Below are 16,034 nucleotides of genomic sequence, written 5' to 3'. Positions count from 1 at the left end.
ATTCATATCGGCCACACAGTAGCAATGGACTTTAATTCCTCTAGATTTAAATCACATTATATGGATTAAAAATGCCACAAGAGGGCAGTGGAGTATTATGTATTTTTCATATGTTAAACACAAAACACTTTAGAAATGGTTGATGTTTTTGACATGAAGTATTAAAATGTTTAATCATACAGATCAATTATTCATCGCTACCTTAATGTGCAATAACCTATTACATTTTTTCCAATTGACGTTGTATTAGTACTGTAGTATCTTTTATCAGATTTCAACTTTATGAAAAAAAAGTGTGTTGTGCCCAAATATGGTAGTAATATTCCCGAATATGGTAGTGGTATGACATCATCGTGTCCTTATATGGGCACATCACATTTTTTTGTCACATAAAGTTTGATAGTGTAGAGTTTTTAATCTTACTTGACTTACTTACTTTTAAAATTTATACTCAATTTTATCGTTACCATTAAAACAATTATTTTTTCCACATTAAACTAACAACCGATTCATCATAGTTTCAATTGTTTGTTTTAATTACCTTTAGTATGTTTGATTTGATAAACAAATTAAATAAGCATTTTATATATTTTTTCTTGCAGGCATTTTTGATTGGAATACAAAGACAGTGAATTATTTGGATATTCTTAGGTATGTGTTTTATACAGTAATTTAATTAAAAATGTCAGTGTTATTTACTTTATTTTGTCGGAGCCACAATGGAATAAATCCATCACAGAGGACAGAACAGACATGATTATAACAATACTTTATTTTGTCAGAGCCACAATGGAATAAATCCATCACAGAGGACAGAACAGACATGATTATAACAATACTTTATTTTGTCAGAGCCACAATGGAATAAATCCATCACAGAGGACAGAACAGACATGATTATAACAATACTTTATTTTGTCAGAGCCACAATGGAATAAATCCATCACAGAGGACAGAACAGACATGATTATTTTATTTATTTTATAAATATTATAAAATTGCTACTTTTTTTGTTTTAGTCTCTTCTACATTAATATTATTTATAATTATATTATACCAATTAATAATATTTATTTTCTTAAGAAACATTTTTTTTTCCCCTATGAATTTTTTTCATCAAACCAAGGCAAGCTTTAAAGTATAATATTAGATGCATAATTATCCTGGCCACTGTAGTTGACTGTGAACAGCGCTTTTCAATAGCGTACTACTGCTGCTGCTATAAATCTCCTCACTGCTAGTAGGAGGATTACTCCTTGATTGCTGCAGTGCATGGCTGTAGACAGAAACAATAATGCTTATGTTTGTATATTACAACTTGTCAAGTACACTGTCACAAGTGTATGTGCTTTACTGTTTCTCATGCAGTATTGTTAAATGGGAATATTTTAAATCATTCAGATTATTGTTTTTGGTACAATTAACATTAGATTTAAATAATGATTTTATTTATTATGATATTTCTAAATTCTATAGATTAGAAAATTTTTTTCTGGCTAATCTAAATTTGAAGTTTTTAATATTTTTTATTTTGAAAAGAATACGACAATTATTGTTTCATGAGTTGTTCTGAGTAGTTTTGAAAACCCACAGTTAGTTATTCATGTCCCTAGGCAATTGACTGAGGGCACCCTATCCTCTTTGTTTCTTGTGCTTCTCCTTCCAGGCATGGTAACATTGTTTCGTGTCCCTAGGCAACTAATGGCACCCTATCCTCTTTGTCTCTTCACTTTTCTTTCCAGGTGTAATGTTGTGATTATTTGGCAGCACATTCCATTGCCAATGGATGCAGCTGGGATATTATCCTTATTATCATTCGTCACAATCCCTATTCAAATGAGCGGCTTGATTGATAAGCCCCTATGAGTGTCACCATATATGTGAACTACAAAATACTGAACCGAAAATGTCTAATATCCTAAAAACAATTTTTTTTTGAATTGCAAAATAGAAGTGGATAATTGTAGAAAACCTTGTCAATAGATTTGAATAATCACCGCAAATTGTTATTCATTACAAATAATTCCTCAACAGATTTTCAAAAATATGTTGGAAATTTGTTTAAATTTTTTCCGTTTTCCTCTGCCTACGTCTTTTAGGATTTACCGTTGCCAAATGTCGTTGACCCAGATATTTTAAATTGCTCTACTTTCTTGATGAAATTAGCAATAAATATTTTGAAAATCTTACGAAGAATTTCTTGAACTTTCTTTTCCAAATTAAAATCAATTTCTTATACTCGTTAAAAACGAGGAATATTTGTAATTAGAAAAGCAAACATGTTTTTTTTTCTCGATGAATTAAGACATGTTTATTTACGGCTAGTACTGTATGAGCGGACGAACTTGGCATTTATGTTGGTGTGTCGAGGGAGACAAAGCGCGACAAAATGTTGCGTAAAGGACATGATAAATCTAGTTAATTGTTGTTGTAAGCGTGGCAGCTTGATTGACTAGGTTTGTGTAGGTAGATTTAACACCATGGTTTATTATTTAAAAACAATCAATGCTGATGTACACCTGCTTGTGTGTCATATCATATCTTGTATTGAGAGGTTACTTTTGTTTTTGTCCTATTAAATATATAAAATATTATATACTATATCGATACAGATTCAAACTCAATCGGGGATAGCCCAAGTCCAACCATTAATTTGTAGATATACTGTATTTTAACGTAAAATTAACGAAGTACATTTAACTCTCGCAATACCGGACACCTTTGGGCTGGCCTAATATGTCTGGTTTTTTTTCCATAAAGCTTTGTACAGTATTCAGGATGTGTTTCTAATGCTAAAAATGATATAGGGATCTTTCGTACCTTAAAAAATAGTCTAATTTGGAAAGATATTCCGGTTTTCAGAGAGTTTGGTATTGGAAGAGTTGACAGTACACAGGTCAATCCAGTACCGGTACACTGTATCATATTTGGGATGCAGGTGTAAATAAAATCATGATGAAAAAGTATTAATTAATGAATTAATTAATAAGTATAGATATGGTAATGATTTATTTTTTGTAGTTAAATCAAATTGCTTTGTCTCTGTTTTCTTAGTGCATTTGTGACTTAAATAAATAAATTAAAATGATTGAACTTAAACTTTAAAAGAAAACATTTTAAAAATATAACAATACTTCAGTTAAAATATGTGATTACCTAAATATTTGAGTGCAAGTTTTATTCAGAATTAATACTGACCCAAAACCTAAAACAACAGCATTTATCACAAATTATTATTAGTAAGTCAAGTCACTCAGTAGGTTAACAAAAGAAGTCGGTCTTACATTACAATCACCTACTGAGCAGACTGCCATGATAAAACTAAACAGCTAACACATCGCCCCGTAAACTGTCCATCACACGACATTCATAAAGAATCAGTTGTGTAAAGTTTAAATTCGTAACGGGACATAGTTTGTTTTGAGAAATAGAGATTACCGGTATTTATCAAGGTAATAGTAATACAGTTGAATTTTTACAATATGTGACTATCTGAAAACCGAAAGATTTCCTAAAATCCAACTTTTGTTAAGGTCCAAAGATAAAAAATTACCTTAATATCATTAAAAACAGATACTGTACAAGAATTCCCTGAATGAAGTTAATAGTTCTTGTAGAATTGTTTTAAAATGCTATTTAGCAATCTTTGATATTTGAGACCGTATAATTGTTAAGATGATTTATAATCATAATTAATAAAAATATTATAACAGTAATTTATGATAACACTAATTGGCTGTTGTGTTTAAACAAGGGAATTATAAGCAATTAAATATTCAAATTGAAAGATTTATTGTTATTATAATTAGATGAGCTAAACACTAAACAAGAAAGGAAAGATTAAGATTAAATTATTTTTATAATTTTATTATTTTCCCTGATTAAACTAACTACTTGAAATTATATTATAGATACTGATTTTTAGAAACATTAGATAAAATCGTTTTTTTAATATGATAAAACAAGAAAAAGAAAATCTTATATAATATGGCAGCCATGTTGTATCTGCATTTAATTTGAATTTATATAAACTTCAAAGGATATGCTCAGTTTGGAATCTGAGCGCGGAATCAATAGCTTCCAGCGATTGCCCGTTACCATGGTAATCATAATACGATCTTAATGTATATTCAATGTTTTTACATCATATATTATGTTATCATGTTATACTGTAAAGTTGATTCTAGTGGCAGGTGGTATATTGGTTTGTAATTTTAGTTTTTGAAATATTTGTTAGTTATCATTTCCAGGGTGTGGGTTCAAATCCAAGTTCTAATATCAGAATTTTATCAGAATTTAGCCAACAATTGTTTTGTCAGAAATGCAATTTCTGCCAATTTTACAAATAAACACATATTACTATATACTATACTATATATTTTTCTATTTTAAAAATCTTGTAGGCCTACTGTACATCCAGCCTTTTCTTTTTTTGTTGGCCTATCATGGTTTAAACTTTGCTATGTATTTTTTCAATTTTTTAAATGTTGTACATCACAGCGCTTTGGGGCAATCTTTTGATTGTATAAGCGCTATATAAATCGAACAACATAACAAGCCTTTCCTTCTTTTAGTTGGCCTATCGTGGTTAACCTTTAACAAGACTTGACACAGTAATCCGACAAAGAAATTTAACATGATGTTAACCACAAAAGGTTATATTGTCACAGTATTGTATAATGCAATGCCATGTAATAGCGTTATTAGGACATTACTGTAACAACTTTATTGCGGTTCACTAGGTGTTATATATAGTGGGTGTTTATTTTAGATTTTGGCTAGTGTATGGTGTTGATCCTATTGTTTATTTTGAACATAGTAATGAAAGGTTTTGACAGGTAGGGTGTTTTTTGACGGCGTTAATTCCGCAATGATGCTTCACAATGGTACAAATACACCTAGATGTCAATTTCTAATTCTAGTACGATTCTCGGTGCATGAATATGGGCTACTATTGTACTGACTCCTGGAACAAGTGTGACTTGATTGTAGGACTAGTTTAGTAAGACTGAGCATAATTAATGTTTTCTTTTCACTTTATGTACAATTCATTAAACTGCCATGTCTTTTTTTGCCATTAACCTTACTTTACAAAATCCTAGGTAATATTTTTTTGGGGAAAATTAGTTTTTAAAATGGTTGGGCTAATTTTAAGATGATTGTTGTGGAATTTAGTGAGTGCTTATAATAGATTGAGTGGTATGTACAAATGTTGAGAATGTCATACACATTAATCTTTCAATTCCACTTTAATTTCTATGATTGATTTGAGATATAATATAACATTCCAGAAATATCTTTTTATAAATTAATATATATCTCGCATTCATCTATAAAGCACTTGCGCTAATAGACCTTGAGGTGTAAGTAACTGTTTGTTCATTGCTCTTATGTACAGTATGAACACTATCTAAATAGGATATAATGCGATACTGTAAAGCCTCTCAGTCTCATATTGTAAGTAATTATTTCCTGTGATGCTGTATGCACCAGTCTGTCACACAAGCCCCAGACTCACAGTATTAGCATCAAGTTTCACATTAGTCAGTCGCAGTCACAATCCAAGAATCACAGTCACCCAGAGTCTAGGTCACAGATCTAGGTCACAGGTCACAGTCACCCAGAGTCTAGGTTATACTTGTTTTATTATTAATTATTTATACTGTGGCTGTGTGTACTAGTACTGTACACCGTGGTAACCCCCTACTCATCTCAAAAGATGTAGTTGGTGAACATGAGCTAGATTATCCGCTCGGCCACTCATTCGAGCTCGCAAGTCAGTGTCGCACCATTCCCATAGTCACACCATTCCCATAGTCACACAAACTCTAGAGTGTTATATAACACTGTCAGGGTTATGCTAGCTACCATCTCCAGATTAACACATTTCAGATATAAGTTAAAAGGTTGAAAATACAGTATTTAATCCAAAGATGAGATTATAATATGGAAATAATCTCCTCTTTCCTTATCTTGATATTCACATTGTCAAGACTTTTATTACAAAATTTGCATCAAAGTACTTAAGAAACAATATAAATGTAAATCTGTAATGTTTCCTACAAAAATTATGCATGTTGATGAAATCACACATTCTCGCTGGTAATTAGCCTTAAGAAATTTCTCAAGAATGTCTCAAGAACAGACGTCAATATGTACTTAAAGATGTAAAGCATTGAGAAACAACAGCGGCGTAATAATAATAATGATGATGATGCGATTGGCTTCTTAAGGGAACGAACGGGTTGCCATTTAAAGGTGTTAACTTAAACAGCGCTGTATGAGTGTGATAGCAGGCAGTGGCATTTTGATGTTTCTTAGAGGAAATCTGGATTTAAAATTGCTATTGTAATTATACCTATAAGAATAACACACACACAATAATTATTACATCGTAATATTTTATGTGATTTTTGTTTTTCTCTTTAAACTTGACTTGCGTCAATCATGGCTTGTTGTAGTCGTGGGCGTCTTGGGATGTTTCCCTAGATTTGTAAACTATGCTGAAATTATTCACAGTAATTTTTTTTTCAGTTTTGCTAAATTGTGTTTGGCTTTAAGATATTAGTGTCACTCGTGTATTGCACAATATCAGAACGGTTTAAATTTGATTAGTTAAAGTTTACCCTGATCTTTCTGGAATTGTTTGACTATGTTTCAAGGAATCAACCTGTCACAGATGTCAAAATGTATCCATTTGTTGGCACATCGACGCATCATTTGTGATTTTCTGGCGAAATGTCCATAATCATAAAACATTCATTGGCCCACTTCCATTTTCCCATATATCTGGTTTTTTTTTTCCTTTTTTTCTTCCTTTTTGTTCTTCTTTTTTTTTCATAATTTTCCTTCATATCTTTTTGAATTTCTTGTCTCCAAATAGATTCCATGCTTTTAATATTATGCTACTGTAATTGTTGATATTAAAATGTGTTATTGTAAGGAAGACGATTTATAACGGATGTTCCTGATTTAAAAGTGAATATTAGTAATTATTTGCATCTGTATGTTGCATTGTTTGTGATTCACTAGTAACTTCCATATTGCTTGTTATTTGGTAGCGGGTGTTTTTACATTTTTCAGAAAAACAACAAAAGTTTATAACGGATAAAACAACATTTAAATTTAGGTATTCACAATACAAAGTGATAGTGTTTTTTTTACTGTATTTACATAACAATTACCATATAAAATATATGGATTGTAATGTGGTTTAAACTGGGGCAACCTGAAGAGTTGAATGGTGAAGTTTTTATTTGTTCCCAGGTTCCAGACTACTGTATGTCAGGGGATGCTCTGTCTTATGCTAACCACCCCAGTAGAATCCCTATATTGTGTATACACTAATATTCATGGACACTAAGGGCCCTTTCCTGTGAAACAAGGGGCAATATAATGTTTAAACACTATCATATCAATTGCTAACTCCTATTCCAGGGACATTCCTAGTATTTAAGGAGACAATTGGTTCGGTGCTGAAAGTGTCTCATAACAAGGGTTCTACTCAAAAACATCCTGTGTTGTAGAGTGTTTCCCAATGTATTAAATATATATTAACCTACCGTATATACAGTAGTATAGTGGTAGGCCTAGGCAAATATACAAACACAAGTAGGTCAGTAGAGTCCTGTAGAAGGGCCTGACCTTGTTGTAAACATGTCAGATGCCAGAACTTTAATATCCCAATTTGTCCAATTTGCCTCCTTAATCCTATACATGTTAGTCAGTGACAGAATATCGTAAAATCATCTTCTTTCTAGAAAATCACACGAGCACACACGCTTGTGTTTATGGGTTGTTTTTTCGCTAGTATTTTTCTCCAGATTTATCCAAAGTTCAACAGTTTTTTTTAAAAGTCCACCATGTACAGGTACATGCAAATCCAGATAATTTTCGTGCTCTATTTTCGTTTTTTCGTAGACTTGTTTTTCTGAGTTGTTTTTTAATAGTCCCGTTAAAAGTCAATTTTTCTAATATGAGAAATCTTTCAGCAATTGTGAATGTCAATCTGGATTTAGTAGAATATAATTACACTACAGACATTATATTTCCTAATAGTTATGCATATCAAATTATATTATTATATTTCATTAGAATAATTGTGAATAGGAACTCTCAATGGACATTAATGGGCCATTAAGGACTTAATAATGTGTAATAATATTTGATGATTATAATAAGATTTGTACAGTGAGAATAAATAAATGAGAATACCTATTAAAATAAATGTGAATACCTATTAAATAAATGTTTGAGGTAACAGTGTGCAGCATGACGTATTAGCCTAATAAAAGTATTATTTTGAACTACATTTTTTTGTGTAATAGTATTGAGTCTGAACGTCAATCAAGGTATTCACAGTGAGAAAGTCCTTAGTTCAAGTTGTCTCTGATGCAAGATTTTACCCCAAAAAGCTACTTTCATTTATTGAGCGATTACCGTACATTCACTGTTTTTAGTAATATTTTTTTATATCATACACATCCAACAGTGAGCAAATACTTGCCAATTATAGGATGGATAAAGTATTTACGGTAATCATTTATCGATCGTGTATCAAAAAAGTCTCATTTGAGGTTTAGGGAGTGGAGTTAAAAGTCGTTAGTCACAACTCTAAAATTAAAAAGTAAAAATGATTGAAATATAATAAAATATTGTTGATATTAAACACTATCCCTTTTCATCTATTATGACCTATTCTTTCTAAATGTGTTGAATTCTACTACCATCAGTTTTCATCCAAAGTGTACATTACGTAATATACCGGTGTAATTTAATTGGGCTAGATTCGGCATCAAACGAAAAGCGTGAAATTGACACCCTTGAGGTCATCCAAGCAAATCGAAGCCACACGCAAATTTGTATCAATATTCGACTATCGGTTACCGTGGGTAATTGATCACTGCTAATCAAGCATGTACACTGTATGGTTACTTACAAGTTGAGAGATGACTGATATTAATATTAGCACTTGTAGTTAGTCAGTTCTTATCATATCATACAGAAAACCCCTTCAAATTTCAAACTAACCATCAAGAAATTCTGTCCTAACTTGTTAAATTTTACAGAATTCAAAAGAATTTTATTATTTTTCTAATTAAAAAAAATAAATATTATTTGACTGTATGATTGCATAACACCAAGAATGGCTAATAGAGTATTTCATGCGGCAAAGACTACCAAGATGCCTGTCATTTATCATGAAGAAGTCTAAGCTATAAACTTAAAATTTGACAAAAAAGTGTGATGTGCCCAAATAATGTTAGTGATATGCCCAAAGATGGTAGTGATATGACATCATCATGTCCATACATGGGCATATCACATTTTGTGTCACATGAAATTTGATAGTATAGACAAGGCTTTGCAGTAGTGTCCACCCACTTACTGTATTAACATCTCCTATTCTGGGGTCACCCCTGTTCAGCAGACATCTTTTTGGGTACCAAGATTGTTAAATGGAGATAGACTGTATTACCATCATCTTTTCTATTTCTAAATATTACCTATAGTAAATTATTTATGTTTTACAGTATTAACTGTACTATAGTTTATAACGGAAATTATCATAATAATCTTGTTTATATATAATTTGTTCAATATTTCTGTTAATTGTCTTGGTTGCATTATGTATGCATTTCTATTAATAAAAAATAAATGATATGATAATGTTCTTTCATAATTTATTTGCTGGCTTGAATATGGATTTTGCATTTTCGATTAGTTTGGTGTTATTAAAGATAAAATGCAATTTCAATATCATAGTAAAGTACATCACAATTGGGAGTCATGTCAATGGATAAAAAATCAGTAAATTAAGTAATAATGAGTAAATTTTCTGAATAATTTTATAAATTGCATTTACTAATACTTTTACAATTAACTAATTTTAGATACATAATAAAGTCGATTATCATTTGTGTTTTTCAGGATTTAGTGTGTTTTGTCAGGTGATCTGTCCTGTAAAGATGGATGGACGGTGTGTGCTAGTACTTTTAATTACATCAGTGTGTTTCACATTGGGAGCAGGTACAGTAGTAGTGTAGTAACATGTATTGGAATTTTCTTTAAACAAGGCCATATACATGGCTGCAGTCCCGTGTTCAAGTTAGTATTAACCGACCGACATACAGTAGTGAGCTGTAGAGCCGCGTTGGACGCAACTAAAAATACAACAGAGCCTTATAACTTAAACATTAAACTAAATCTTAGTAAGGAAAATTAATGATAGGCTCGAGGCACACTCGCTCCTAGTTCTCGTGGTGGAAGGGTAAGGACTATAAATCGTATATCCAGTGTACACCATATGTGTACTTTAAAGAACCCAGTCATTCAAGACGAGTACAGTAAGGGGTTATCTAGTGAACAAAATAGTCCCTGTATCAGGGGGATTACCACCTATGTGATACTGTAGGACAGTGATCAATTTACTACAGTATTTGTAATCCTTGGCCACATGTGTCTAAAGACATAAAATAAAAAGTACATTAATGTTTGTTGCTATTAATGTTTAATCTGTTTTGTTGAATTACATTTCCTTTGTAGATATCTCGCCTCCCAGCATCACTGGTCTATGGCATGGAGGAATGTCTGATAACTATGGTAACCAACCTTTAGGAGAATATGCTATAGATGCTAGGCAACCAGCAAGGTTCAAATGTAATGCTAGCGGAATCCCAGAGCCAATGTGAGCAGTAGTTCAAACATTTTCTTGATATTTTAAGGCATAAAAAACAGTTGCTGCTTTTATACAAGCTTTGACTACACTAACAAACTAGTTTGACAAAAAAAAGTGTGATGTGCTCAAATATGGAAGTTATGTGCCCAAATATGGTAGTGATATGACATCATCATATCCATATATGGGCACATCACATTTTTGTTGTCACATAAAGTTTAATACCTGTAGTATAGACAGCTTAATAGGTTTTTCCATCACATGGTGAGGGAACACACAATGTGCTATTCCTGCCAATGAATTGTCTTGTCTATTGGTCTTTAGAGAAGCTAAGAGCTCTTGTGCGCGTACCCAGCTTTAGTAACATTTTTACTTCATTATTTTATTTTACTAACTACAGCTTTGTATGGACAAAGAATGGTAGTTCAATCGTTGAAGGGGGAGATGTAAGTTTTGAAAATTCTGGTAGAAACCTGATCATTAGCAACCCAACATCAGAGGTCAACGGACTGTATCAGTGTAATGCAACAAGTAGCAGAGGAACAGCTCTTTCGCAAGAAATCTCTGCTAGGCTAGCATGTAAGTCATTTCAATTCATCCTCAATAAACCATAAGTAAAATAATGTGATGTTTTGTTATGCACTTTCAGAAACAAACAGCGTTCAAAGATATGATTGTCAATTTCTGTATAAAATGTTGTAGTTTTTTTCTTATTTGTTTTTATTTATTTCAATATCCATAATTCAAAGAAAAAGAGGAAAATAAATTACTGTATATATTTTGGGTAGGACACCCAAAGATGTCATGATTGTCAATTTCTGTATAAAATGTATGTTTATATGTTTGTATTATTATTATTATTATTTTCAAAATTCATAATTCAAAGAAAAAGAGGAAAATGAATTACTGTATATATTTTTGGGGTAGGACAATAACACCAATTTGTTAAAACCAACTACTATAATCTAAGTAATCAATTTCAACTACATTTTTTTTCTAGTTATGGATCCGTTTACAAATTTGATAGCTACCACTTACACCGTACTACCAAACCAAATGGTACAGCTTGAATGCAATCCTCCTAAATCGTTTCCCAAGCTAAAGATAGTATGGGCATATAAACCTGATTTTAGTGCTGAGAAGTATGAGCCTGTCACTTATTCAAGAAGAGTCAGTCAAAGTCAGAATGGCAATTTAATTATTGGCAATTCAGAGCTAACTGATAAGGGATTCTTTGTCTGTCAAGTCAACAATGAAATTTTGTCAAAGATTCAAGACTCGCCCTCTAAAAGGTTAAAGGTCGAGGGTAAGAATGTAATTTAATATTATTTTAACTATCTTACACTACATAAAGCTCTGTCTACACTATTAAACTAGTTTAACAAAAAAAGTGTGATGTACCTAAATATGGTGGTGATATGCCCAAATAGGGTAATTATATGACATCATCATGTCCATATATGGGCACATCACATTTTATTTTCACATAAAGTTTGATAGTGTTGACAGAGCTTTATGAGGCAGATTTATATAGGAATGAAATCCTCTGGTAGAGCTAATGGATTTTTAACTTGATTTTGTATGTTAAAGATGCATTAATATTGACTTCGCAGGTACACCAACAGGGCCACGAAATCCGGAATGGCAACCTGCAGATCAAGAGTTATCCAGACTAGTTGTAGCAGGCTCAACAATGTCCACAAAGTGTATTGCAGTCGGATAGTAAGTTAATACTCATACTTATAAATACTCATACTTATTAATGCTTTATACATATTAATACTCATACTTATTTAATACTTATTAATACTCATACTTAATAATACTCCTACTTATAAATACTCATACTTAATACTTATTAATACTCATACTTATTAATACTCATACTTTATAATACTCATACTTAATAATATTCATATTTATTAATACTCATACATATTAGTACTCATACTTAATAATATTCATACTTATTAATACTCATACATATTAATACTCATACTTATTTAATACTCATACATATTAATACTCATACTTATTAATACTGATACTTATTAATACTCATACTTATTTAATACTTATTAATACTCATACTTAATAATACTCCTACTTATAAATACTCATACTTAATACTTATTAATACTCATACTTATTAATACTCATACTTTATAATACTCATACTTAATAATATTCATACATATTAATACTCATACTTAATAATACTCATACTTATTAATACTCATACTTATTAATACTCATACTTATTTAATACTCATACTTTATAATACTCATACTTAATAATATTTATATTTATTAATACTCATACATATTAGTACTCATACTTAATAATATTCATACTTATTAATACTCATACTTATTAATAGTCATACTTAATAATATTCATACTTATTAATACTGATACTTATTAATACTCATACTTATTATTACTCATACATATTAATACTCATACTTATTAATACTCATTCATATTAATAATTATAATATAGTAATAGTAATAATTAATATAGACCCCATAATTTAAAGTAATTAGAAATAGAAGAGAACATAAAACCTAACCGAATGTGACTATTACATTTAACAATATATATTTTATAGCTAACAAATAAAATGAATGCAATATAGACTTAGAATTGATTGTTAAAATAACAATGATAATATATGAATATTATAATAATAATGTTACCCATTTTCATAATATATATTGTATGATAATGATATGTTACACATACTGATATTTTTGTATTAGTGAATATATGGGTTAAAATCTATAATCATTTGTTTAAATGTTCCATTTTATTACGTCTATTTTTATTCTCAGATGTATACTTTATTAATCATAATAAAACTAACCCTTTTTTCTCTATTTGTTTTTTTAGCCCAACCCCTGAAATACAATGGGAATTTGACCCAAATGAACGGTTTACTACTGCTAGCTTTGGTCAAGAATTCATCATCTCAGATATTCAAATTGAAGACGCGGGCAATTACCAGTGTTATGGTATTAGTGACGACTATGATATCAGCAGAAACTTTGAGCTTATAGTCGAAGGTATTGTGTACATGATTTCAATAACTATTATTTATAGCCGACGTCTGTCACAAATGACAATATCAATTAGTTTTACATTCATCTGAATGGTTGTTGAAACTTAGCCAGGACTGTTTAAAGCACTTTGATTGTTCCTAACATTGATCAAGGGCTTGACCAGAAGAAAGGCGTAAGCCAATACATCTGAGGCAGATACTAGATGCAGGGGCTGCCATAAGAGTCAACAGTGCTGATTTCAAATTCCTAGTGAGACCCCAGCTCCATATACAGCACCCACTATTCCCATTCCCTATAACTATTAAGAAGCACAATAAAAGCAACTTACTGACTAACGACAGTAGTTAGCATAACTGAAACATTACATTCTCAACTTTATTTTAAAACACATAGTGTACAACAAATCTTTGTTCTCACTAGGATGCAACACAAGCACGTAAGCGCAACAAAGTGATCTGATCAATCACAAGTGATGAATCATTCAACTGTCGCTTGTCATTGGTCTACTTGTCACTTGTTCTGACCTGCAATGATGGTGGTGTTATACAAATGGTTGATTGGTTACTGTATAATTATCATTAAATTTTAAACAGTATTATAAATATTTTTATTTTTTCTTCATTCTTAGCTTCCCCCACGTGGGTTTCAGAGCCTGCTGATGTGGGTATAGCCCCTGGTGAAACTGCTACCATCACATGTGAAGCAACCGGTATTCCTCAACCTGCCATTTCATGGTTAATTAATGGTGCTGAACCACGTAAGTAGGCAATCTAAAGCTCTGTCCACACTATCAAACTTTATATGACAACAAAATATGATTAACTTTATTTGTCTTTTTCATAATTTTCTATTATTAAGTAATTTGTAAAGGCAATCCTGTTACAAGATTCACATCTTTCTGGGATCTGCCTTTGTCCATTTTCTTTATTATCTCTTGCCATTGTTGTTGTTTGTTACCTTTTGTCTTTTGGACGTTAATTATATTATTTGAATTGAATTGAATTGCCCATATGTGGAAGTGATATGCACAAATATGGTAATGCTATGACATCATCCTATTAAAGGCATTCTTTTTGTATTATTAGCTCAAGATTCGCGCAGGACGATAAATGGAAACACGGTCACTCTTACTGACGCCACTACAGACGACAATAGCGTGTACCAGTGTGTTGCTGAGAACACTCACGGAAAAATAATGGCCGATGCGATACTTAGCGTCAATGGTAAGGAATTTATGTGTACATTGCTATTGCATTTTTAACGTTGATACGATATGATGTCATTTTTACAACTAGGTACAAATGAATATTGGTTAGTTGGTTTACATTGTGATTTACATACAATATACTGTCAATATCATTCATGTTTTTTCGGAGAGTTGTATCATACGAACTATTTTACCTTGTTTTTTACAGAATAATAATTTTCTAATTAATAAATAAATATTACAAATATCTTGGTATTGTTATTGAGTAATATTGTTTTCTAGTTATTAATGCGGAGATTGTAGATCCACCAGAGACGGACAAACCAGCCGCGGAAGGTGAATCGGTGACCTTACAATGCGGTCACATAGGCAGGCCATTCCCAGATGTCACTTGGGAAGGCAAGTCTGGTCCGGTATGTGTCAATATCCTCATATATTCATGCTTATACATAGTTATTTGCACTCTCAAATTATGAGTGGGTTGTTTACACATTTACAGAGTCGGTGTAAATCTCTGTTTACACTATTAAATTTATGTGAAATGTGATGTGCCCATATATGGACACAATGATGTCATATCACTACCATATTTGGGCACATCACACTTTTTGTTGTCAGACTACTTTGATAGTGTATACAGAGCTTAAGGTTGTCCAGTCTAAAGGTACTACTGTACTAACATTTCTTGTATTTACCCATTAGATCACCAATAATGAAAAATACACCATTAACGAAGATGGCAGCTTAACAATAAACAACGTAGTGAGAGAAGATGAGGGCGCCTACACATGTAAGGTTTCCAACAAAGGAGCCGAAGATTCTGGTCAAGGCAACATTGTTTTCAGGAGTAAGTCTCTTTACCATCATACACCACATAATTAGTGTCTTCAATGAGAAGACATATTTTTTTTTTAAAGCAAAGAAATTCTAAAATACCCAGCAATAATGCTGATAAAAACACATTAGAAGGAATACAGATGAAGAAAATAAGAAAGTTAGACATTTTGATAATTGTACCATAGTGCTGACTTTCACTGTATGTTAAGGCAGATATCATCCTCAGCATAATATAGTATAACAGCACA

At 31.4% G+C, this 16,034-nt stretch overlaps 1 protein-coding gene across 13 annotated transcripts in view; it reads left to right on the top strand.

Moving 5' to 3' along the window:
• Positions 1-16,034, top strand: part of LOC140059085 (neuronal cell adhesion molecule-like) — a 77,774-nt gene that overhangs the window by 34,744 nt on the left and 26,996 nt on the right. For 8 of the 13 annotated variants that reach the window (XM_072104925.1, XM_072104924.1, XM_072104923.1 and 5 more), the window contains exons 1-10: positions 9,931-10,029; positions 10,546-10,687; positions 11,079-11,257; positions 11,679-11,984; positions 12,292-12,400; positions 13,573-13,745; positions 14,371-14,499; positions 14,828-14,965; positions 15,232-15,362; positions 15,652-15,796. In XM_072104925.1, coding sequence (XP_071961026.1) covers positions 9,969-10,029; positions 10,546-10,687; positions 11,079-11,257; positions 11,679-11,984; positions 12,292-12,400; positions 13,573-13,745; positions 14,371-14,499; positions 14,828-14,965; positions 15,232-15,362; positions 15,652-15,796 — 1,513 coding nt within the window. In that variant the 5' untranslated portion in view covers positions 9,931-9,968. Of the gene's footprint in view, positions 1-602; positions 652-9,930; positions 10,030-10,545; positions 10,688-11,078; positions 11,258-11,678; positions 11,985-12,291; positions 12,401-13,572; positions 13,746-14,370; positions 14,500-14,827; positions 14,966-15,231; positions 15,363-15,651; positions 15,797-16,034 lie in introns of those variants that run through there. The other 5 variants (XR_011847107.1, XM_072104918.1, XM_072104914.1 and 2 more) reach the window with 1 other exon arrangement.

Source organism: Antedon mediterranea, chromosome 9 (genome assembly GCF_964355755.1).
Source record: "Antedon mediterranea chromosome 9, ecAntMedi1.1, whole genome shotgun sequence".
NCBI lineage: Eukaryota > Metazoa > Echinodermata > Crinoidea > Comatulida > Antedonidae > Antedon > Antedon mediterranea.
The sequence above is the reverse complement of the archived record's forward strand: the minus strand, read 5'-3'. Positions and strand labels throughout refer to the sequence as shown.